Source organism: Balaenoptera musculus, chromosome X (assembly GCF_009873245.2).
Source record: "Balaenoptera musculus isolate JJ_BM4_2016_0621 chromosome X, mBalMus1.pri.v3, whole genome shotgun sequence".
Classification (NCBI taxonomy): Eukaryota; Metazoa; Chordata; class Mammalia; order Artiodactyla; family Balaenopteridae; genus Balaenoptera; species Balaenoptera musculus.
Window position 1 is genome coordinate 33,122,329 of NC_045806.1, and position 24,872 is coordinate 33,147,200.

At 40.0% G+C, this 24,872-nt stretch overlaps 1 protein-coding gene across 7 annotated transcripts in view; it reads left to right on the plus strand.

Moving 5' to 3' along the window:
- SYTL5 (synaptotagmin like 5) overlaps nucleotides 1–24,872 on the plus strand; it is a 229,170-nt gene that overhangs the window by 83,608 nt on the left and 120,690 nt on the right. For all 7 annotated transcript variants that reach the window (XM_036839960.1, XM_036839966.1, XM_036839961.1 and 4 more), the window contains exon 2: nucleotides 23,574–24,052. In XM_036839960.1, coding sequence (XP_036695855.1) covers nucleotides 23,934–24,052 — 119 coding nt within the window. In that variant the 5' untranslated portion in view covers nucleotides 23,574–23,933. The remainder of the gene's footprint in view (nucleotides 1–23,573; nucleotides 24,053–24,872) is intronic.

Here is a 24,872-nt window from a genome sequence, read left to right on the forward strand (position 1 = left end):
TCTACCACTTTCTCTTTTGTCTTACTTCCTCTTCTCTTCCCTAAGTGATGGTTTCCCCCAAAGTTTAGCGTTTGCACCATAATGTATTACTTCTTTCCTTTGCCTGTGACTTCTCATCGACTCATAGTTTTAAATATCACTTCCCAGTGGATGCCTCCAAGATAACCATTTCTAGGTTTTTCTATCTGCTGTATATTTTCCCACTTGTACTTCCAAGTCCAACTGTCACCCAATGTTCTTCATGGTTGTAGCCAAACTCACTGTCTTTTATGTGAAACCACTTCCTCTTTCATCCATGTTTCTGCTAATGGCATTGATGATCTCCTGGTTTCTCACATTTGAAACCTAGGAATCAGTTTTGCGTCTAACTTTTCATTTGCTCTCAATACCTAAGCCATTACCAAGGCCTTTCATTTCTTTCATGATAATCTATCTAGCATCTATCCTTTCTCATCTCCCTTTTCTGTTATTTTTTTCTTTTATTCTGTATTTTCTCATCCTCTCCTCCCTGAGAGTTATCTAGAACTCAAGGTCTTGGTTAGACCCCAGCTCCATCAGAAAATCCATACCCAGAAAGTCCCTATCTTATGGGTATCTTCTTTTTCTAAACCTTCAGAACAAAATCATGGGAGTGATGGGAAGAACACAGGCTTTGGTAGCCAAAGACCCAGGTTTAAATTCTGATTCTACCAGCCACTACCTCCTTTACACTGTATCTCTCTGTGAGCCTTTGTTTGCTCATACTTATCCTATCTCACATAGTGGTCACATGAACAGATAAGTTCATGGAGGTGAAGTCATTTAAAACTATGAAGCATTATATAAATATTAAAGTAAGATTTGTTAATATAAGAATAACTCAGGGGGACTTCCCTGGTGGCGCAGTGGTTAAGAATCCACCTGCCAATGCAGGGGACACAGGTTCGAGCCCTGGTCCGGGAAGATCCCACATGCCTCAGAGCAACTAAGCTCGTGCACCCCAACTACTGAGCCTGCGCTCTAGAGCCCACAAGCCACAACTACTGAACCCGTGTGCCACAACTACTGAAGCCCGCGCACCTAGAGCCCGTGCTCTGCAACAAGAGAAGCCACCGCAATGAGAAGCCCGCGCACCGCAATGAAGAGTAGCCCCCGCTCGCTGCATCTAGAGAGAAAGCCCATGCGCAGTGACAAAGACCCAACACAGCCAAAAATACATTAAAAAGAATAACTCAGGAGAAGGGACCAAGGTCCTGGGTCTTAACTACCGAGGCAGTATAGTGTAGGGTTAAATTTGAATCCCAGCTCTGCTACTGACCAGCTGTGTGAAATTGAGAAAATCTAGCTTATCTTTTCCTGAGTTTCTTCATCTGTAAAACGGGAGTAATAATAGTTTGTACTCATAGGGGTGTTGTAGGATTAAAAGGGTTAATAGATGTAAAATACTTAAAAAAACAGTGCCTGGCCTGTAGTAATTGTTCTATAAGTGTGGGAGGTGGCACTGGCGGCCAGTGGGGCAGCATGTGGATAGAAGGTGGGAGCGAGTTATTAGAACTGAGTCACCAGGTGAGGATCAGGTGTATCAAGGATGGGAACGCAGAGCCGTGGAGCGGACACCTATACCTGGCCGAATCCCTCATGATTCACATCACAAATGGCCCTGCCATCTGAGGCAGAACTGAGCAGATGCACATAAGGAGATATGAACATTCTGAGCAGCCATTTGGGGCTCAAGGATGGGGATAATGGTGTTTCAGTCACATTTTTGTTGTTCTTGTTAAAGAGAAAAGAATGCTAAGTAGTTTGCCCTTATAGAGTCGTGAAATATGTTGATATGTCATGGAATCAAAATATCAGTATCCAAATGTTAAGAAAGCAGACTTATCCTCTGTATTCTAGAAATCTCTCTCTCTTTTTTTTTTTTTGCCACACCACATGGCATGCGGGATCTTAGTTCCCTGACCAAGGATTGAACCCGCGCCCGCTGCAGTGGAAGCTCAGAGTCGCAACCACTGGGCCGCCAGGGAAGTCCCTAGAAATCTCTTTCTTTAACAAGCATAGGCTTATAGCATTTCAGAGTGCAAGGGACCTTAGAAATTCTGTTCCTCTCAATTTATAGGATCATTGGCCAGAGTATGTATTTTTACTAACACACGGTATTCACTTTGAATGAGGATTTTTTTTTCATGTTCAGAAAGGACAAATAATACTTAGAATATTCCAGGGGTGGTTCTAAGTGCTTTAGATTGTTTAACTCATTTAATCTTCACAAGAACCCCATGGGATAGATATCATCATCCTCACCCCATTTACAGAAGAAGAAACTGAGAATCATAGAGGTTATGCATAATTAATGAGTAATTGAGCCCAGCTTCAGACCCAGGCAGCCCAGAATCAGAGCCCATATTCTCAGCCATTGTGCCCTATCATCTCAGCACCTCTGTGCTCTAGTGTCTGGCTCAAGAGGGCAGGCTGTGGTGTCCCGGGCAGATGTTAAATGTTGCAGTTCCAATTTTCCTTGACAATTGGTATTAAATGGTTGATAGTTTTTCATAATACATAAAAATAATATTTATACTAGGTATTCCCTTATCTGTTCAAGAAGAGTCTGATTTTTCTCACCCATGATTCTGTACGTGAGCGTCACGGTTGTCAAATAATTGTAAGTTGGCAGCTACTTTGCACTGTACTTCATTGTTGCTTCTGCCATGGGGATGCTCTCTTGCATTTTAGCTCCCATCTTTGTTTTTGCTAACAAAAGTTTAGGCTCAATTTTTAGAGTTGCCACTGTTTCCTTTTTCAACTACTTCTTGTTCATTTAAATGTTCTCTCACCTTAGTTTTTTTAAAAAAACAGTTTTCTCTAAGCATTATCAGCTACAAAAATAATTTAATAGGCTTTTACTTCATTTTCTTCTTCACTGAATACAAATATTAAAATCCGACTTACCTTCCCTGAACGCCTTAATAACCTTATTCATTTCCAAGTAGGCACAGTACCATTTGTAACTCTTGTTAAAGTTTAATTTAGCAATTTCCAGTCCTTGTAACAGCGGACTTATCCAGGCTAATTTGATCTAATCTTTCTAACCGAATGCCAGGAAACACTCTGTTCCTACATTATGAACACGTCCAATTCATTTAAGGATTTCTGGTTCATGTAAATAGACTTTGGTGGCATTTTTGTTTTTGGTGTTGTGCAGTCGGAAAATATTTCCAAGAATCAGAACTTGGAGGGAAATTAAGATAATGATTAAAAAAAACAACTTGAAGATATATTTCATTTTAAAGGAAGCAAAATCCTTAAAACCAAACAATGTAAAAAATTATTTCACATTGACAGTGTATTCTAAGAATGGAAGTGGTAGATTTTACCAGAAAATATAGTTGAGATGGGGTGGGAGGAGGGGTGTGTATGGGTAGAGAAATCGTATTTGGAATCTAGCCATCAGATAATGATGTTCCAGGGTTCAAAAATAGACTTTAAATCTAAACATACTTTTATCTGGATTATAAAAGCCAAAGTTCAGCAACAGCCCACTTGGTAAACACAGACCAAGAGAGATCATATGAAATATATTTATTTAATTCAAGTGTCAGAATATAGACAAATCCATTGATATATCCTCCCAAGCTCTGTGTATAGAGAGCAATAGATTTTAGTCTCCTGGTGTGAAATTATATTAACATTAGCGTATGATTTAAAAATCTGAAGTTAATTTCATTTAAATCAAGTGATATGATATCAAAGATGAATTTTCTAAGCAGTAAGGGCCTAATACAAAATAGGCATTTTTTCCCCAACTTTCAACAAATAATGGTATATTCAAGGATGTATTCAAATGAACTTATTTACAAAACAGAAACAGACTCACAGACATAGAAAACAAGCTTATGGTTACCAAAGGGGAAGGGTTGCGAGGTGGGGAGAGATAAATTAGGAATTTGGGAGTCACAGATACACACTACTATATATAAAATAGATAAACAACAAGGACCTACTGTACAGCACAGGGAGCTATATTCAATATTTTGTAATAACCTATATGGGAAAAGCATCTGAAAAGGAATATATATGTATAATGGAATCACTTTGTTGTATACCTGAAACTAACACAGCATTGTAAATCAACTATACCTCAATAAAAAATTAATTAATTAATAAAAAATAAATCAAGTGATACGATATCAAGGATGAATATTCAAAGTAGTAGCAAGGGCCTGATACAAAATAGGCATTTTCCCCCAACTTTCAACAAATAATGGTGTATTCAAAGATGTCTGTGCCTATAAATAAATGTATAATTTTTAAGTTATAAATTTTGGCTGGAACTAGAAATGTATTAAGACATATTTTGTGACAAAGAATCACTGTCCTCTAATTGAGAGACCAGCTCAGGAAAAGTAACTTAATTACAAGGAAGTTGTCAGTAATATGGGGAAAAAAAAAGACCGGGATGTTCTCTTTGTAGTAGCCATGTTCCAGAAAGAAGAATTTAACCTAGTTCAAACCATTCACAGCTGTCATCTAATTTGGTTGGCTATTACTGAGTTTGAGCTCTAAACACAGGAAGGTTATTTCTAAATCGGTTATACACAACAAATGAAACAGCTATTGATTTTCTTTCAAGTGAATTCCTGTTTGTCTCATTGTTCTTATGAGTAATAGTTATATGTTTGGCTTTATACTTAAGCACAGTAGGATATAACTAAATATTAGCACCACTCAGATCTACAGAATAGGTTCCTGAACAATGAAGATAAAATCCAGTGGTAGTATGTGATTGATTATAGTGTGAAAACTATTGAACCTGGGTCAGCAAACATAAAATGTGTCTCCAGTACTGCCACCGATAATAATAGTAACTCTTCATCCTTCCTGAGGCTTTCCTATGACCTCAGGACTATTCAGACGCTTTCCATGTAACCAAGATCATGTCTTGGTTCAATCATGTCTCCAAGATCCGATGTCTAACAAATTTCAGAGCCTGGATTTGAACCAGAGTCCCTATTCTGTGCCAGGGTTACCTTGGTCGAGTCAAGTAACTTCTAAAGGCATTTCCCTGGGATATTTTTTTCCTGCTGCCCCAATTTTTACCTTTCTCCCTGGTTCACAGGCTCACACAATCTGTGCTGGTATCTATAAAACTGTCACTGATCTGGCCCTGTGCGCTAGTGTCTCAGGAGTTGTCATCACCTCTGTGACCTTCTGTCAAGGTGGGGACGGGGGGAGGCTGCGTTCATCATTACTCAGGGCTCTTAGGTCTGCTGGCCCCTCAGCACTTCCGGTTCCCTCAGCCATTGCTAACTCCCCTCTCCCAGCTGAGCTGCTCAGACCATCCTCGCAGGAGCCCAAGTAGCATCAGGCCCTTCCTCACCTCATTTTCCTCTGCTCTCTGCACACCTTGACCATTGCTGGAGCTTTCATGTCCTTTCTTAGCCAGGAGAAGCTGCCCCAGTGTCATCTCTTATATTCCTCTCTACACTCCTATATTAAAACTCAACGTTCAGGCCTCCAAGCTTTGTTCTTGGCAGAGAGAACACGTAGTTTGAGGAACATCAGAAGAGGAAGAAAACATATTGCGGGTCACCTCCCAGTGTTGTTTCCTAAACTATCTGTGCTAAAGAACCAGTTTCTTTGTTTTTAATTTTCCAAGCCACCTCAAACTAATACTTTTGTAAAATTCACTGTACAGCGAGATGAGTCCACTGATGACACACTCCTTTGTCGTGTCAATGTCAAATTCCTATGAAAGTTCTTAAACGCTCTCAACTTTGCACACATCTTGCCGCAGACCAATGACTAACAGTTTATGACCAGCACCAGTCCGTGAACCACATTTAGAGTAGCATTGTCATAGAGACCTCCTTTCTTGGGAAAAAAGAACAAAAGGATCTGTGTTTACTGCAGTCCATCTTTCATTCTGCAGGTGTGCCTGTATGTCCATCTTTGTATGGTCCTTTGGTGCACACATGTGTACCCTCCAAAAGCAGGAGTGCTGGGCATTGGTATAACGTTGACCAAGACAAAATTTATATATATATATATAAATTTTGTATATATATATATATATATATATATATATATATATGAAGAAAAAGAACATACGTGTATACATAATCTGTGTGTTATATAGTATATTGTTGTATATGTATATATATGTGTGTATGTGTGTAAGTGTATATATTTCATTCTACGGTACAGTATGATGATCACAAACATGGTCACTAGAGGAAGACTGCGTTAGTTTGAATCTTAGCTCCACCACTTTTGAGCTTTGTGGCACTGAACAAGTTATTTAATCGCCTCTGCCTTATTTTCTCTATCTGTAATAATATGGGAATAGTAAAACTAACTCAAAGGGTTGATGTAAGGATTGAATGAGTTAATATATATAAAGCAACCTTAGAACAGGGCCTGGTACTTGGATATGAGTGCTGCGTGAGTGTCTACAGTCATTATTACCGTGAGCCATAAGGAAAACGAGTTAAGGCAAGTATAATAATGGAGCAGGAAATATTCAGTCCAATATAAAATATAATACAACATGGATAATAGGACAGGTATGGTTAATTATGACTTGGATAATGTGAAGTATGTAATGATTTCTTTTTGGCTTTGTATTTGATGTCTGAGGCATTCCATCATATGTCACATGGAACAAGAGTGTGTGACACAGACTGTGCTAGACATTTTGCATTAGCAGTTACTTTTTATCCCCCCAGAAACCCCATGAGATGGGTATTGTTATTATCTCTACTTTACAAAAGAAGAAACTGAGGTTCAGAGAGGTTAAGTAGCTTAGCTTCTGTAACACAATAAGTAGCAAAGCTGGTGTTTGAACTCAGAGCTTTCTAACTCCAAAACCTGGAGTCCTTGCAATTCTCTACTTGAGGTGTCTGTTGGAAAACTGTGGGAAGTTTTAAAAATGCAATGCCTCACTCCTAAACCCAAAAATTCTTTAATTTGATTTAAAAAAATAGCCTTATCGAGATATAATTCACATACCATACAATCCACCCATTTGGAGTATAAAATTCAATGTTTTATAGTATATTCACAGGTTAAATGCCATCACCACAATCTAATTGCAGAACATTTTCATCCTGGGGTGGATCTGGCAATAGGGTCCCTGGGATCTTCACTTCAGGGCCAGAGACCCTGTAAGAGTTCTTGAATGGACTTCAGATGGTTTGAGCATGTTTTCTAGGATCCACAGCTTTCATTTTCTTCTTTAAAGGGATAGAAATGCAGCTCAGGTAGTATTAAGAAACTAGACCAGTGTGTTCTCAAACTTTAGGGTGCACACAAACCACTGGGGGCTCTTGTTAAAATTCACATTCAGGGACTTCCCTGGTGGTGCAGTGGTTGAGAATCCGCCTGCCAACGCAGGGGACACAGGTTCGAGCCCTGGTCCGGGAAGATCCCACATGCCGCGGAGCAACTAAGCCCGTACGCCACAACTACTGGGCCTGCGCTCTAGAGCCCGCGAGCCACAACTACTGAGCCCGTGCACCACAACTACTGAAGCCTGCGTGCCTAGAGTCCATGCTCCACAACAAGAGAAGCCACCGCAATGAGAAGCCCAGGAACCGCAACAAAGAGTAGCCCCCGCTCACTGCAACTAGAGAAAGCCTGCGTGCAGCAACGAAGACCCAACGCAGCCAAAAAAAAAAAAAAAAAAAAATTAAAATTTAATAAGTCTGGGGTGAGGTCAGGCCTACTTTTTTTTTTTTTAAATTTTTAAAAATTTATTTATTTATTTATTTTTGGCTGTGTTGGGTCTTCGTTTCTGTGCGAGGGCTTTCTCTAGTTGTGGCAAGCGGGGGCCACTCTTCATCGCGGTGCGCGGGCCTCTCACCACCGCGGCCTCTCTTGTTGCAGAGCACAGGCTCCAGACGCGCAGGCTCGGTAGTTGTGGCGCACGGGCGTAGTTGCTCCGCGGCATGTGGGATCTTCCCAGACCAGGGCTCGAACCCGTGTCCCCTGCATTGGCAGGCGGACTCTCAACCACTGACCCACCAGGGAAGCCCCAGGCCTACTTTTATCACTTTGGTTATAGGAGTACTAACATTGGATCCCAGTTAAGTGAAATGTTATCTGTCCTAAAATCCCATTCTTCTCAATAGTAGATACGCGTTATCAAAAAACCCTCAAAACAACTGTATTCAGTCATTATTATTATATTTTGAATTTTGTCAGTAAAATATCTGTGGACATTTGTTTTCTTTCTTGTTATATAAGTAACTGCAATATAGTCATGATTTTGCCTCTTGTAACAAAAAGCCTAATATATTTACTGCCTGGCCCTCAATAGAAAAAGTTTCCCAACCCCTAGTGTGGAGCATGGTGTAAGGCCACATCTGAGGTGCATAAATCTTGTTCATCTTACTCTCCACAGTTCCTTGCTGCATTTGTCAGACTTGGCATTGGCAATCAGACTGATAGGAATCCGAAAAGTGAGGGGCAACAAGCTGGCTGTATATATGGATAATCCCCCCTCCCCCCGCCCAGGGGAGCCATCTGGGCCGGTGAGAATCAGCTTCAGGTTTAGTTTAAAAATAGATCTTCCTGGGTTGCAAGCTACTTGCCTGAGTAGCATGGGTGAGTTTCCACAAAGGACCTAGTGTCTTCTCAGCTAGGTCATGTGAATAAGATTTTAGAAGCGGGATGCCCTAGGAGTAATTTGCCATCCATATAGAGAGTTTGGTTAATTGGGTTTGGATGACAGTTAGCTGAACTTATGGGTAGAATATTGCTTCTTCTTGCACCAACTTTAAAGGTGCTTGGCACCGAAGGGGTTTGCTCAGAGCTCTGAACTTGCAAGAGCTATTGGACCATGCATTTTGTATATCTGACATTCCTGCTTATTTTCCAACACTAGCTCACTTTGGCTCCCGTGAAAAAGACCTGCGCCACACTCATACTAGAACATAGATGACACTTCAAAATTCTCCTGGCTTCAAGTGGTTTCCTACACCATAACCTATTGTAGGGCTTCCTCCCATATGTCCATCGTGAACTACTGTTCCCTTTGGTCTTGGTCAGTGACAACTTTAGATCTCCTAACAGATGGCTGATTTTCAGGCTGTCTACCTTTTTTTGGATGCAAGAGCTTGTCCAATAATCAACACTCACTGCAAATAATCCTTGTTACCACAAGGCCCATAACTGTGGTCAGATTTTAATATGCTCTGGGGGGGACAAGTACAAAGTATGACCTTGAAGGAATTAGATTATCCCCCCAAATAATTGCAAGGTTTACTAATTCATATTGTTAGAAACTAAGAGAGGGCCAAGGAAGATGTGATATAACACTGGATTGGGCTGAATTTATGGATAGGGTGCATTTTCCAGAGTTTCTGGGTTTAGTGTGGTACCCAGAAACTCTGGAAGTCATGCAGCCGGAGGTGTGTGTAACAGTTTACTTGAGAGGTTAATTGAAATCTGAACATAACGGTGGCCTCCACTGACTCTGAGTGATAGACTTGACTCCCAATTCATTAGACTCAACTGCGTCTTTCGCTCTGTTGATTATCCCCTCCCCCTAGTCTCTTTCATCAGCTCATTTGTTTCTTTCCCTCTTCTTTAAAAATTATTGTTCCTCATGATCTTATCCCTGGCCCTCTTCTCTTCCTGTGTATTCTCACTTGCATGATTTCAGCCATAATGTAGGTACCAGTGATCCTCAGTTAAACCCCTCTAGTGTAGACTTCTCTGATAAACTCTAGTTCCATATTCCAATGCCCTTCTGGACAGGTCTTTGGTTTTGATATTTGCCTCCTAAGCTCCTGGACCCCAACATCTTCAAATTTTAATTAAGTTTTTTTCTCTCAACCTTTTTTATCCTGTATCCTCTGTCTCTGTGAATAGTATTACCATCAACGTTCCTAGGCTTTACCCCAGTCCTCTTGAATCAGGATCTCTGGAGATGGAACCTCAGGAATCTATTTTTGAACAAACACCATAGGTGGTTCTTATGTACACTAAAATGTAAGATTCTTTGCAGTTCTCCATGCCGGAAACCTCAGAGTCAGTCTCTTCCCTCTTCCTCATCAGCCACATCCAGTTGGTAACTGGACCTTATTAGATCATTCCCAAATATCTGAAAAATGACCCTTCCTTCCTTTCCCACTAACACAACTTTAGTTCCCAATCTCTCCCTGGCCCTCCTGCCCAAGTCTCCTCACTGTGCCCATAACCTCTACTCTCTCAGACAATCACTCAGTACTGATGTCTTTCAAAACACACATCTATAATAGAAATCTGACTGTGCTATTCCTTGGCTTAAAAGCATTCAACAGTTTGATGGCATGCGAGCAGTTTTCAGACTTTTTAAGGTCATGGAAGTCTTTCTTCAAATAAAATCCTGCCAGGAAATCCAACTGATAGAACAGATAAAAGCAGGGCTGCTCTGTTTGAAGCAGGGATCGGCGTCACAGGCTTGGCCATGTAACCTACCTTGCTGTGTTTCCTAAGAAACCATTCCCACAGACACAGTTTGGGAAACACTGGATAAAGTCCAGGTGCTTTATTTGGGCACCAAATTCCTCCCTGGCTGGCAGGCACTCCTTCCTCTCGCCTCTCCACCGTGAACTCAGACCCCAGCCCTGGGATTATTCACTGTTCCCTGGGCTAGTCATGTGTACTTGTGACTTTTCATATTTACTCTCTTCACATTCTACAATGACCACTTTCCTTTTCCCAATTGTCCTTTTTTTTGCGTTCTCAAAGCCAAGTTGGCATTTATGACTGTGTTTTTTTGTTTTTGTTTTTTTTAATGTTTTTGTCTGTCTCCACTACAAAATAGACAAGCTCTTTGGGAACAGAGCCCATGCTTTCTTCATCTATGTATTCCCTAGCTCCAGCAGTTTATTGCACGAACATTTCTATGCTTTGTAACCCTTTGTATCTGTTCTTTGGTTTTGTTTTTTTCCAGACTGAAAATGCCTTAGTGAATTAAACGTTATTTTAAAAATACATTTATTAACCACAAAGCCGGATGACTCTACTACTGATTTTTTTCCCTGTTCAGCAGTCAAGCATGGTCAGTGGATATATGCATTGTGTATCATGGCATATGAAGTTGAGCTAATATGGCTAGAATATAGTTTTGACAGCAATGACACTTGCTGTTTTTTTAAACTGATTTTATAAGTAATATGTATTTATTGTAGAAACATGGAAATGAAGACAATTATAAAGAAGAAACTAAAATACAGCTATAATATAACTAACCAGAGATAAACTTAATATTTTGACTTATTTCCTCTCATTCTATTTTCTATAATATTTAGTTGTGTATGTATTTCCTTTAGCACATTTGGAATCATACTGTATAAGTAGCTTTATGTCCTGAGTTTTTCCACTTACCTTCATGTTATGAACCTTCCGGCATGTTATCATATGTCAAAGAATCTTAGCATTATTAAAAATCTTATTATTTTAATAAAAGTTGTGGCATTTCTAAGCAATTGCTAAGAAGTTTGTAAATTCTTAATAGAAAGTCTAGGAAGCCAGAGAGAGAGACCTTTGGGTATTTTGTGAATTGAAGGGAATGGAGGTATGTTTTTACTGATCTTTTTTAATGGCATTGCTAATTTCAGTGTAAGAGCAGAAAGGATGGAGAGGTCTAAAATGTTTTGAGCATCTGTTAGGTGCCAGATACTGTGCTAGGCACTTTGTATACATTAATTCATTTTAAGAGTCACAACAAACCAAGGAAGTGCATGTTAATATTCCCATTTTACAGATGAATAAGCCGAGATACAAAAACTTAGAGTAGCTTGTCTATGTTATCCTCCCAGCGAGTAGAAATGAATCCCATTAGTTTCCAAAGCCCCATGTTTTCTACAACACCAACTCTGAGAGGCTGCATAGAGCCAGCCTTTGATTCTGAGGGCTTTGTATTAGCATTGCTTACCCCATGGACTATAAAATCTTCTGGTGACTACAGTTGATGAATCCCTGAAATTAGCCCCCCCCTTTGTCCATTAGAATATATGTATTTTTTCTACATAGAACATACATATTTTTTTCCTATAGTCATTGTTGATTGCCTAAGGTATCAACTGTCCCTCAAAAAAGTTTGAGTCTCTACTGCAAATAATGGGGCATCCACAAGTCTTGCAGAAATACTTTGAGGAGCCTTTAGTTTTACTCGCCAGGCCCTGCATTGAGAACATTCTCTTCTCTTGTTCTATTACCCTTTCATGAGTCCCTGGAACCCATTGGAACCAGTTTTCTCCCAATACCCACCAGTACCCTTGATACTGTTTGTTTATAGAAGAGTTTCAAATAATTTACACTTCTGCTGACTGTGCTACCATTTCACTGATTTATGCATCTGTGTGTGTAAAATAATAATGACTCTTGTGTTCTTATGTCTGAACAGCTGAGCATTTCAAACCCTGCTTACTTCTCTTTGTATAGCTAAAAGTACCTACACTTGTACTGAGCCATTAACAAAAAATAGAGAGTCATGGTACACATGCAGTTTTTCCATGCCCATCAAGAACTGGAAGCATGCGTGATCCTTGGTCTTCAAATTCCTGGTAACCACAAACTTCCATATCCTGTATATGAGGAAGTAAGACATGGGAAACTAAAAGGGCCACAAATTCTTTGCTACTCCCATTCCTTTGGAATCTGATTCACCCCCTTCAATCTGAGATGGCTTTTGTGATTGACTTGACAAAGAAAACATGGCAGAAGTAATGGTAAGTCCTAAGATATCTTGCAGTTTCTGCTTGGGTAGAACACTTGCTCTGGGGGAAGACAGCTGCCATGTACAAAGTCTTGACTACCCAGCGACCACCATGAGGGAGACGCTACGTATAGGTGTTGTGGTCCACTGCCCCAGCCAGCTGTGCTCCCAGCCAGTAGCTGACATCAACTGCCAGTTAGGTGAGTAAGTCATCCTTAACATCCCACCTAGTCCGGCCTTCCGGTGACTTTCAGCCCCACCTGCCCTTTGACTGCAGTCTCGTAAGAGATTCCAAACGTGTGCTTCCCAGTTAAGCCCAGTCAATCCACAAAACTGTAAAAAGATAAGTTTTTGTTTTAAGCTGCTAAGTTCTGGGGGTGGTTTGTTACTGAGCATCAGCTAGCAGACATGAAGGAATGATTGTACATGTTGTATTTGGAGCTAATAAGCTCCACTTTCATTGAAGGTTTCCAAGGAAATGCCGATCATTGGTCTTCTTCCTACATTTCATATGATGGAACCTTCTCTTGTCCTCATATTCTCCCTAGTAATTTTTTTTAATGGACTGAAACAGAATTTTTTCTGTTTATTTTCCATACATCTCCTCTAAGGGTGGCAATATTTAATGAAATTCTATAACATAGAATTATTAGAAGAAGGTTAACTCTGTGTCTGATTAAAGAGAAACTACCACAGGTTAACAAGAAGGCATCCATGGTAAGGAGGCCACCATAATGTCATGTACAGTGATGTCAGTAGTACATTCCACTCTAAATCCACTAGCAGTGCAGTGGCTGCCACAGAGCTGGAATATTGTCCAACTTCTTCATCTCAAGCATCTGCCCAGGGTTTAGTTTCTTTTTTACACTCCATTTTGGCATAGAGCATCACCTCACGCTGAGATTTTTATTTTAGGTGTTCCTTCTCAAATGTCTGATTTTTTTCATCTCATTCATTAGAAGTCTGAAATGAGTCTTATGAAGCTAAAATCATGGGCTTGGCAGGACTGTATTTCCTCTGGAGGCTCCAGGGGAGAATCCATTTCCTTGTCTTTTCCAGCTTCTAGAGCTGCCTGCATTCCTTGGCTCATGACCCCTTTCTCCATCTTTGAAGACCATCACTCCGACCTCTGCTTATTTCATCACACTTCCTTTTCTAACTTTAACTGTACTAACTCCATCTTGTAAGGGCCCTTGTGATTACATTAGGCCCATCTGGATGATCTAAGATAATTTCCCCATCACAAGATCCTTGACCTAGTCACATATGCAAAGGTTCTAGTGATGAGGACATGATTATCTTGGGGGCCATTATTCAGCCTCTCACAGATACCTGAGCTAGACTAAGAGGCATTTAAGCAGATACCTGTGGATGCTTAGCAGTTAGAAGATGAGGGGAGGGAGAAAGTGTTCCAGGCAGAGAGTCTTGCAAATTGGAAGATCTGGAGGTGAAGAAGACCATGGCTTCTTTAGAGGAATGAAGTGTTGAGTGTGGTTAAAGGATAGATATGAGAGAGAGGGATAGGCAAGAGCTGGATCCTGAAGGGTTTTTTTTTTTTAAACCATATTAAACAAGTTTGAACTTTTAAGGGCAAAGGAAAGACACTGAAGGATTTAAGCATAGGAGTGACAATGGTCTCATTTGTGTTTTGGAAGAATCTGATGTAGGAGAGCAAGAATGGAGGCGGGAAACTGATGCTGAAGAGTCAGGGTTGGTATCACCTATTTCACAACATGTCTAAAACCAAAATCAATTATCACCCACCCAAACCAGCACATCTCCCCAACTTCCCTGTTGCTGGCAGTGTCACCTGTATTCTTCTAAGATCACATTTAAAGCATTATTTTTGGCTTCTCTCTCTTTTGCTTCTAACCACACCTTATCGCTTCTTAAAAATTTTTAAAGACATAAATAATATATGATTATATGAACATGTATAAAATAAAAAACAATATGTAAATAAGCCCCCTTTCATCTCTTCTCCAACCCTTGACAATCCAGCTACCATCTTTATAGGCAACATGATTAACAGATCAGTATATATCATCCTGTGCCTTTACCTATACATTCACATGTATTATATGTGTGTATACTGACCGCATTACATTACATCTGTATGCATTTAAAAGCATGAATATCCTTCTGTTTTCAACTAACAATGTAGCTTAGTTATTTACATGTCAATATATATATTTTTAAATACCTCACTTCAGTATGTACCATGATATTACTATAACTTCAGGCTATTTCAGAATTTTCACTCTTGATGGTTACGCTGTAATGAATATCTCTACATTATCCTCATATGTACACACAGGTATTAATTTTTCTGTAAGATAGATTCTTAAAAGTGGTCAAAAACATTCAAAACTTAATTTAAAAAACTTTATTGAGGTACGATTGACGTAAAAAAGCTGTACGTATTTAATGTATACAACTTAATGAGTTTGGAGGTAAGTATACACCTATGAAACCATCACCACAATGCCGTAAACATATCCATCACCTCCAAAAGTTTTCCCTCATCCAATTTATGTATGTATGTATGTATTGTGTATTCATGCTAACACGTAGCAAAGTTTTAAATAAACAGCACAGTATTGTTAGCTGTGGGCACTGGGCTGTCCTGTAGATCCCTAGGAGCTAATCATCTAACATAACTGAAATCTTGTACCCTTTGACCAATTTTGAAAAATTCAATTCATCCTCTAAAAAGGTTGACAGGAACCATAAAGGCTGTGAGATTTTACCCTACTTTCAAGCTAAGAAGTAGGCCTGTCACTGTTTTACGTTTGGTGATTGAAGACACACATTCCTGGGTCATATACAATGTATTTTATTCCTCACAGCAACTCTCGTGAGCTTCACGTTTGTGTTGGTTCCCCTTGCCCGCAAGTGCCCAGGTGAAAATTGCGCATGCAGTGGATTTGCGTAACAGCTGAGGAACCCTGAACATGTATCCAAATTTTTTACAGTGGACCACAAGCAAATCTGCCGTCTGCCCTTGAGGGAGAGTTTTGCTTTACTAAACAAATTGTAAGCAAATCTTCCCTTTGCTCCAGAGAGAGACATACTATGTCTTTTACTGGTCACTCTGCAAACATTTCTGGAAGGATCGTCCAGAACAAAAGACCATTTAGTGCCTCTGCTCACAAGACATGTAAATATGGAAGAGCCCATGGAGAATTCTCTCTCAGCTAAGGGTTGAACCTATCTCCACTTCCACCAATGGGGCATGAGTATGCCCATTTCCACGCACCCTCACCAAACACTGGATGATAATTGATTTTTGTTTTTTACATTTTCATAATCTAATAGGAAAACTAAAAAGTGTTCTCCTTGTAATTTGCATTGAATGACTAGTGAGCTAAATAAGCATCTTTTCATGTTTATGTGAATTGCTTGTGAATTGCTAATACTGTGGGTTACATGTTTGTATTTTTGCCCCTTATTTTACTGGTTTATTTTCTTGTAATTTGTAGGAGCTCTTTATATTTTCTAGATATTAATCCTTTTTCTGTTTTATATGGAACAAATCTTATTCTCCCAGCTTGTCTCTTGTTTCTTTTCACTTTATTTATACTGGCTTCCTTTGTACAGATATTTATAATTTATATATGGTCTGTTCTGTGAAACTTTTTTGGCAATACAGAATTGTATAGGTCTTGATAGTTAAAAAGCATGCAGGGGAACTACCAGATATTATGATCTAAGTGTGTCTTCTAAATTTTCTTTCAAATCTTTCTCTCTTGAATTTATTTAGGTTTTTTCCTAACCAGTTTTTTTTTTAAGATAGACAGTCTTCTCTTTAAAAATATCAAAATACATGATGCCAAGATCAAGAACCAATAACGTTAAATATCTTTTTCCAGACTGAGGGTTCTGTGAAAATTCACAATGAACATCAGAGCGTTAAAGATTCTGAGAAGTTGTGGGGTTCTGTTGTTCCATGGAGGCCCTGAGAGGCAGTCACTGTCATGGTTGGAAGCAGGGTCCTTGAAACCAGACTGTTCTGAGTTACTTACTGACTGTGTGACTTTGGGCATGTTAATTAATTTCTCTCTCAGTTTTCTCATCTATAAAATGGGGGTATTAGACTTTATTTTGCGAGAGCGTCATAAGGATTAGTTGTATTATCTCAGTATTAGCTGTTGTGGGACATTTTGAGGATGCTGTTCTTGGAGCATCACTATAAAGCTGATGGTATTGTTAGTTGACCTTCCTATTACTGATTGGAGAATCAATACGATTTTGAAAAAAAATTCAACTACTGCACTCCCATGGAATGTGCCACACAGACTTGTCCACGTGAGAAGAAACTGCTCTATTGAAAATAAATGCCTGGGCTTCCCTCGTGGCACAGTGGTTAAGAATCTGCCTGCCAATGCAGGGGACACGGGTTCGAGCCCTGGTCCAGGAAGATCCCACAGGCCGCGGAGCAACTAAGCCCGTGCGCCCCAACTACTGAGCCTGTGCTCTAGAGCCCGTGAGCCACAACTACTGAAGCCCGCACGCCTAGAGCCCGTGCTCTGCAACAAGAGAAGCCACCGCAATGAGAAGCCCGCACACCGCAACGAAGAGTAGCCCCCGCTCGCCACAACTAGAGAAAACCCATGCGCAGCAACAAAGACCCAAGGCAGCCAAAGGTAAATAAATAAAAAATAAATTAAAAAAAAAAAAAAAGAATCTGCCTGCCAATGCAGGGGACACGGGTTCGAGCCCTGGTCCGGGAAGATCCCACATGCCGTGGAGCAGCTAAGCCCGTGCACCACAGCTACTGAGCCTGCGCTCTAGAGCCCGCGAGCAACAACTACAGAGCCCGTGCTCCGCAACAAGAGAAGCCACCGCAATGAGAAGCCTGTGCACCACAATGAAGAGTAGCCCCCGCTTGCCGCAACCAGAGAGAGCCCCCACACAGCAACGAAGACCCAATGCAGCCAAAAATGAATAAATAAAATACATAAATTTATTAAAAAAAAGAAAAGAAATGCCTGCAATTCTGTAGCATCTGCCTTTGAGTCTTTCAGCTTGGGATTCATAGCAAAGGAACTATTCATTTCTCTCCTCATAGCATCTTTAGCCCTCTGGCAGTCCTCACCTCTTGACAGTCATGTGTAGTCTTGCCTATTTGAAAGGCACTCCCAAGTGAATTTTGCATGTGTTATTTAGCTGGTTTTTCTAAGCATCCTAAACATCCCTATAAGCGCGCTGAAAATCCATCTCACTGTTGTGTTGTCACACAGTAACAGGCAAACAGGAAGTTAATTTTATTTGTATTAATTTCATCCTAATGGGTCTTCGTTTCTGTGCGAGGGCTTTCTCCAGTTGCGGCAAGCGGGGGCCACTCTTCATCGCGGTGCGCGGGCCTCTCACTGTCGCGGCCTCTCTTGTTGCGGAGCACAGGCTCCAGACGTGCAGGGTCAGTAGTTGTGGCTCACGGGCCCAGTTGCTCTGCGGCATGTGGGATCTTCCCAGACCAGGGCTCGAACCCGTGTCCCCTGCATTGGCAGGCGGATTCTCAACCACTGCACCACCAGGGAAGCCCATGTTTTATTTTTTTAAAGAAGGATTGTATGATACATGTTGTTCAATAACCTGATTTTTTTAACTTGACATATAGTATGCATATTTCCACCTTAATAAATATATTAAGTTATATCGGTGTGCCCATTTCCTGTTATCTGACATTGTTTCCAATTTTCAGCTATCAAGCAGTGCTATGGCAAATCTCGCAAGTGTCTTACTAGTTCCTAAGGGTACATTTTATACTTGGAATTGGTGGGTCAATTTCCTACACATTTTTAAACATGATACATGTTGCCAAATCACCTCCAGTGGTAAAAGTCTTGGAGTTAATGTCCTTCATATTGCATTAGAAACAGTTGCCTGCAAAAGAGCTAAGTTATCATTGTCTCTGTTTCATAACTACTATAGTCCCTCTGGCATTACATTTTTTAAAATGAGCATGTTATTGTGGGGTTTTTTTTGTGACTAGCTGAATTTATAACTAAGTAACAGTGCAATGAATTTTTTTATCTGTCTCATAACCTTCTTAAATGATGGAAGAAGCATAGCTAAAAACATTCTTCGCAAAGATAAATCTTGGGATAAGACTGGGTTATAGCTTCCTTAGCAGTTATCACTGTGTATCTTATGGTTGTTTTGTGAAGACTATAAAATGTATAGAGGATCATTTGTGACATGTCATCCTTCCTAGAGGTCTTGAGATATAAATTACCCACCTGAGATTAGGAAATGTTATTCAGTCATTTAAAAAATAATTTATAGTTATTCTAATTTCTCTTTTTTTAATATCTTTATTGGAGTATAATTGCTTTATATGCTAATTTCTAATGCATTTTTCTGTAGAAAATGATACACAGTATCTCAGTCTGTTTGAGCTGCTACAACAAAAATACCATGGGTGGCTTAGACAACAAACATTAATTTCTCACAGTTCTGGAGGCTGGGAAGTCCAAGATGAAGGTGCTGGCATATTTGGTGTTTTCTGAGGGCCCACTTCCTGGCTTTTAGATGCTGACTTCTTCCTGTGTCCTTACAGGGCAGAAGGGAGGAGGGAGCTCTTGTCATTCATGAGGGCTCCACTCTCATGACCTAATCACCTCCCAAAGGCTCCACCTCTAAATACCATCACATAGGGGATTAGGTTTCAACATATTAATTTTGAGGGGACACATAATGTCTATAGCACACAGTGTAGTTGTCATCATAAATATAATTTTGAAGGCTTTCATTTACCATTATCACTTTCCCCATGTGTTTCCTTTCAATTTTTTAATGAAAATGTTCATACATACAGAAATATTGGAAGAAGTACAGTGAACACTCATGGACTTGCCGACTGGGTTCTGCAGTTGCTAACATTTTGCCATATTTGCTTTATCTCTATAGTTAATACTTTTTTGAAATTATTTGAAAATAAGTTACAAATATCACACTTATCAACTAAATACTTCATTATGCATCTTCTAAGAGTAAAAACGTTTTAAACAATATTCTTATTAATAACCACAATATCATTGTCATACTTAAAAGAGCTAGTAATTTCATAATATCTAATATCCGGTCCATATTCAAATTTCCTCATTGTCCTCAGAATGTTTTTTTATAACTCTTGTTCTAAAGGATCTAATCTAAATAATCAAGGTTTATGTATTGTATTTAGTTATTTGGTTATATGGCTCTTTGGTCTCTTAATCTACAACAGTTCCTCCATCATCATCTTTTTTTTTTTATATCATTGACTTGGAAATGTGTTGGCTGATCCAGAATATCAAGTACTCCCATTTTATATTTGTAAAACTTACTATTTTTAAAACTGCATTTCAAGTACCCCATAATGAGATACATTCAGATATACCCTTTCCTTTGACTAAAATACCAGCCCTCTATTAATTTTAGGTGTGTGTTACTGAAAACAGATGCTTTTTAAGAAACTTATGTCTTTGTGTGATGCTGTGAGAATTTTTGATTATCGCATCTTGTGTGGCACCGAGCAGACTTAATGACCTGTCCTGAGCTATCTATGCTGAAAGGCAGCAGAATGACATGCAAACCATCTTGTCATCTTTTTAAATATTTTAGCTCAGTTCGGCAAGGCTACTGGCCAGAGAGGGAAAAATCTGTATCTGAAACGTTAAAGGAGAGCGATCTGTTTAAGTGAAGGTTTTGAAGAATAAAATAAAAATGAACTCATCTCTCCTGACTAGTGTTGGGTACATTTAACTAAACGAATGAGAATCACCTCTAGATAAAATGCACTCGTGATTATTTTTACTCATTTTTTCACTTGATTAAAGTGTGTACATAGTGGGTAAGGGATTCAACAGGAGGGGCTATGAACTAGCTGAAAACAGGCACCCAAAAATGGTACACACTGGGACTTCCCTGGCGGTCCAGTGGTTAAGACTCCAAGCTTCCAATGCAGGGGGCACGGGTTCAATACCTGGTCGGGGAACTAAGATCCCACATGCCGTGCGGCACGGCCGCGGGGGGGCGGGGGGAAGGTGCATACTTAAGTAAACTTATCACAACCCAGATGCTGGTCCTCCAAAGGCTCAGAAATGTGATTTGGTCAGCATCCAGAGAACGGATCAGACATGGGTTCAAACCAGACACAGAGGGTTCCATTGGCAGGACCAGGGCATCCAGTCTCTGAAGGGAGAGCTCTAGGGGAAGCCAACTTAAACCGGAAGTGTCCAGAAGGAAGTAAAAGTCAAGCAAGAGGAAACAGTTGTCTGCTTTGAGTGATTCATGACATGAAAATTTGTCAGACTGAAGCCTCATCACCCAACATGGAACGTGTACTACCAGGAATAAATAGGTTATTTTCATCTTGAGGCCCAAATGCTTCTGCTCTGGTCAGAGTCCGGATGGGCACCATCAGCGTCTAGCTCCTTGGAACTCCTCTCTCTCTGCCCAAGCGTATTGTCTCCTCTGCTCCACCCTGTTTTTCTCCAGAAGGGCTGGATGACCACCATTTCCATTCCATGTTAGTAAATTATACTCACAGTCCGGTCCTGGCTTCTGGAGGAAACATCCTGATTTTCTTGATAAAATGTTGGCTACTTCTGATCTCCTTGGTCACTCATTTATAAATCATCTCTAGCAATCCAGGTATAAATGGGTAAAAATCCATTTAGGGCTAATTTTGTTAACTAAGCTCTCACTGACTAATTTCATTTTTCTTATATCCATGCTTCATTTCCCATCTTCTCTGTCACCTTCCTGTGCTGCCCCCATGGTGTTACTACTCCCCTCCGTTTATTCTCCTCATGAGTAGACTCTTGGATTTTTAGAGGGCAGACTTGCATAAACTTAAGCCCAAGGCGAGGAAAACCATAAGCTTCAAGTCAAGCATTTTTATAGCTCCCAACCCCTTAAGTTTCTAAATACAATTCTATAGAATATTCACATAGGACATTCTAAATCTGACATTTCAAATACAAAATATGTCTTCAGTGAACCTGGCTGTGATGATAAGATATTCATTAACTGAGTTACCAAGTGCTTTTTCTATTTCTGCATGAAACCAGATGAGATACACAAGGGTTAGAAAAACAGCTGTGCTCTTTATCTGACAGAGACCACAATTGACAGTGATGTAAAAACCAAACCTTTCTATGTCTGTGGGTCTATTTCTGTTAAATAAGTTCAGTTACCAAAGGGGAAGGGTCGGGGGGAGGGATTAATTAGGAGGATAGGATTAACATATACACACTACTATATATAAAATAGATAACCAACAAGGACCTAATGTGTAGCACAGGGAACTATACTCAATATTTTGTAATAACCTATATGTGAAAAGAATCTGAAAAAGAATATATATACAAACACACACACACACACACACACACACACACACACACACACACACTGCATCACTGTGCTGCACACCTGAACCTAACACGACATTGTAAATCAACTATACTACAATTAAAAAAAAAAAAGGAAAAGCAAAACAAAACCCCCAAACCTTTCTGAAGAGCCCCTTTTACTCTTAACCTTGTTGTTTCCTCTTCATGTCAATCTTGAGGTCCTCTGGGCCCTGTAGCCTCTAGAACTTTGGAGATGGAGGAAAGGCCTGAAGTATATTTAGAGAATCTACACTCTCTGAGACCTAGCCAGTTTCCTCCAAGGGGGATAGCTCTTGGTCTGTAGGAAGCAGTTCAGTTCTGAGTCATTTCAGCAAAGTTCTGGTTTCGTTATACAATGTAGAGAACAAACACATGGGGACTTTGGAAAGTTAAAGAGGCCCTGGACTAGAGCCTATCCTTTCAGATCTGAGAATTTGAGTCAACCTGACCTTATGGTAACTGGGAGGTCCCAAAGCAACCTTTGAGTAAATATCTAGTTACGCTTAGAAACCTGGCTAGAACCAACCAAACCAAGTGTAACCTGCATATGGATTGTAGTTCAGAGACCTGAAGGGAAGCTGAGGAACAGTGTCGTGGGTTGATGCCAAATCACAAAACCCAGTAGGTCACACTAAGAGCCATCGTTCTTAAGGGGATGTGCAGAGAGAATCCAGGTAACAAGCCAATGAAAGAATGTGCCCAAGAGTTAATATGATAGAGAGGGCCTGGTGAGCTTATGTTGACAAAGGGATAGTTTTAAAACATCTATTTTGCAGTATGTAATACAGAGCTGGAATAACTCATAAACAACCATGTACATAGTAAGAGATAAACCTATATTGAGAATAAAATATCACCCAGTAGTTGAAGTTCCTGTGTTCTCCTCTCTGATTGCATCTCTCAGAATTCCCCATGAATTTCCTTATATTTATACTCCAAATGTATGTGGTCCTAAATTAGATGTAATGTCTTTGAAAATTATTTCCTTCATGCATATGCTATTATCCTGCATGAATTCTTCTGCAACTTAAGTTTTTTCATTCAACATGTTTGTGAGAGAGGTTTAGGTTGATATGTGCAGCACTGGTTCATATTTGTTTTGCCGGCAATGCTTTTGTATGTGGTGGTCCTAGTTTTGGGGAGGGAGGGAGGGCGGGAGGGCATGATGGAGCCACTTAAAGGACCTGTCCTGTTGTGGACAGTCCAGACTGTGCTCTTAGAGTCCCAAAGCGGTGACCCATGGATCAAGGGTGGTAACGGGATCTGGCTGGTAGAGGAAGCTCGTTATAATGGAAGAAGCAGAATTGACATAGAGAACCTGGAATCAACTAAATATAAGTACTCTTTGATGGTAATAAATACAATAAGTATTTCATAAATGCATGTTTACTGATTAAAAAGTGTTTTTTGAGTTAGGTACATCACTGTTTCAAAAATTAGACACTCTTACAAGTGCTCTGAGGAAAATGGCCTAATTTTCCTCTCCTTTGCTTTTTCTACCTTTGCAGTGTTTTCTGGATTCTGTCCCAGCGGATCTGTTTCCTGCTCTGTAACTTTCTGGGTTAATGTTGAGCATCATTAGGGAAACTCAGCTGCCACCGGACTGTACACCACCACGAAGGCTTTGGAGATCTTTTCAGTTAAAAGAATAATGACTTTCTTGAAATGTAATCCCAGTGGAGCTTGTTTTCTGTCTTGCCTGGAAGAATCCCTATCTACCATCAGCAGTTCTTCAGAGACCTTGTAAAAGCCTCTCTACATCAAGCAGCTGAGTGACTCTGGGTTGCTCAGGGAGACCTTAAGAATTGTGGATATCAATTCACCTGGAAGATTCAACCACTGCTACTCAGAGCTACTGCTGAAACACCATGTCTAAGAACTCGGAGTTCATCAACCTGTCATTTTTATTAGATCATGAGAAGGAGATGATCCTGGGAGTCCTAAAGAGAGATGAATATTTGAAAAAAGTAGAGGACAAGAGAATAAGGTAATGTTCTTTTATCTTGTCTGCCTTCCTTGACTGCTTTCTGCTTGTTTGAAGCAATTTAGATCAGAAATGGGGCAACTGCAACCACATTGGTGACAAGTGTTAGTCAGTGACTTCATAGATTGCAAGCAGTAGCACAAATATTAGAAAACATCTTTGGCACTTTATCGTTTATCTTGAAGGAAGGATGGGATTGAGCTGTAAATATCATGTTGATGAGAATGTCAATTTTCCAGTGACATCATAACTCATAGGTAAGTGGAAGGACTGCCCAGGTTTGAGTACCAGCTCTGGGATGTACTAGTTGTGTGACCTTGAACCAGTGACTCAACTTCTCCATGCCTTGGTTTCCTCATCAATAAAACAGGGATAATAGTAGCACTCATCTTATAGGGTTTTTGCAAAGATTAAGGAAGATAATGTGTAGTGCCTGGTACTTAAGTGCACAATAAATGTTAACTATTATTTATTTATAATGCCTTTCTTAGGTCAGTCTTAGTGGGAATTTGCCTTGACCAGAGCTGGGAGAGGAAGGGGATCTGGAAAGTGAAAAGTTCCCATTGTATCCCAGAAATCATCTGAATTTCTTGAAATAAGTTTCTGTGTGAGGAAAGTTGATTAATGTGGGCAGAGTTGAGTTTCACATCAGTTGTAGGCAGGATTAATGTTTAACTGGATCCCCAGGTGTGACCTCATCTGTCTTTCAGCCAATATCCATTCTGAATGGTTACATCATCTGTTCCGAATGATCGGAGCATCATTCTGATTGGTTGCCACATTCATTCTGTTTGGTTGCTGCCTGTCCAGTCCTGCTTGTTAA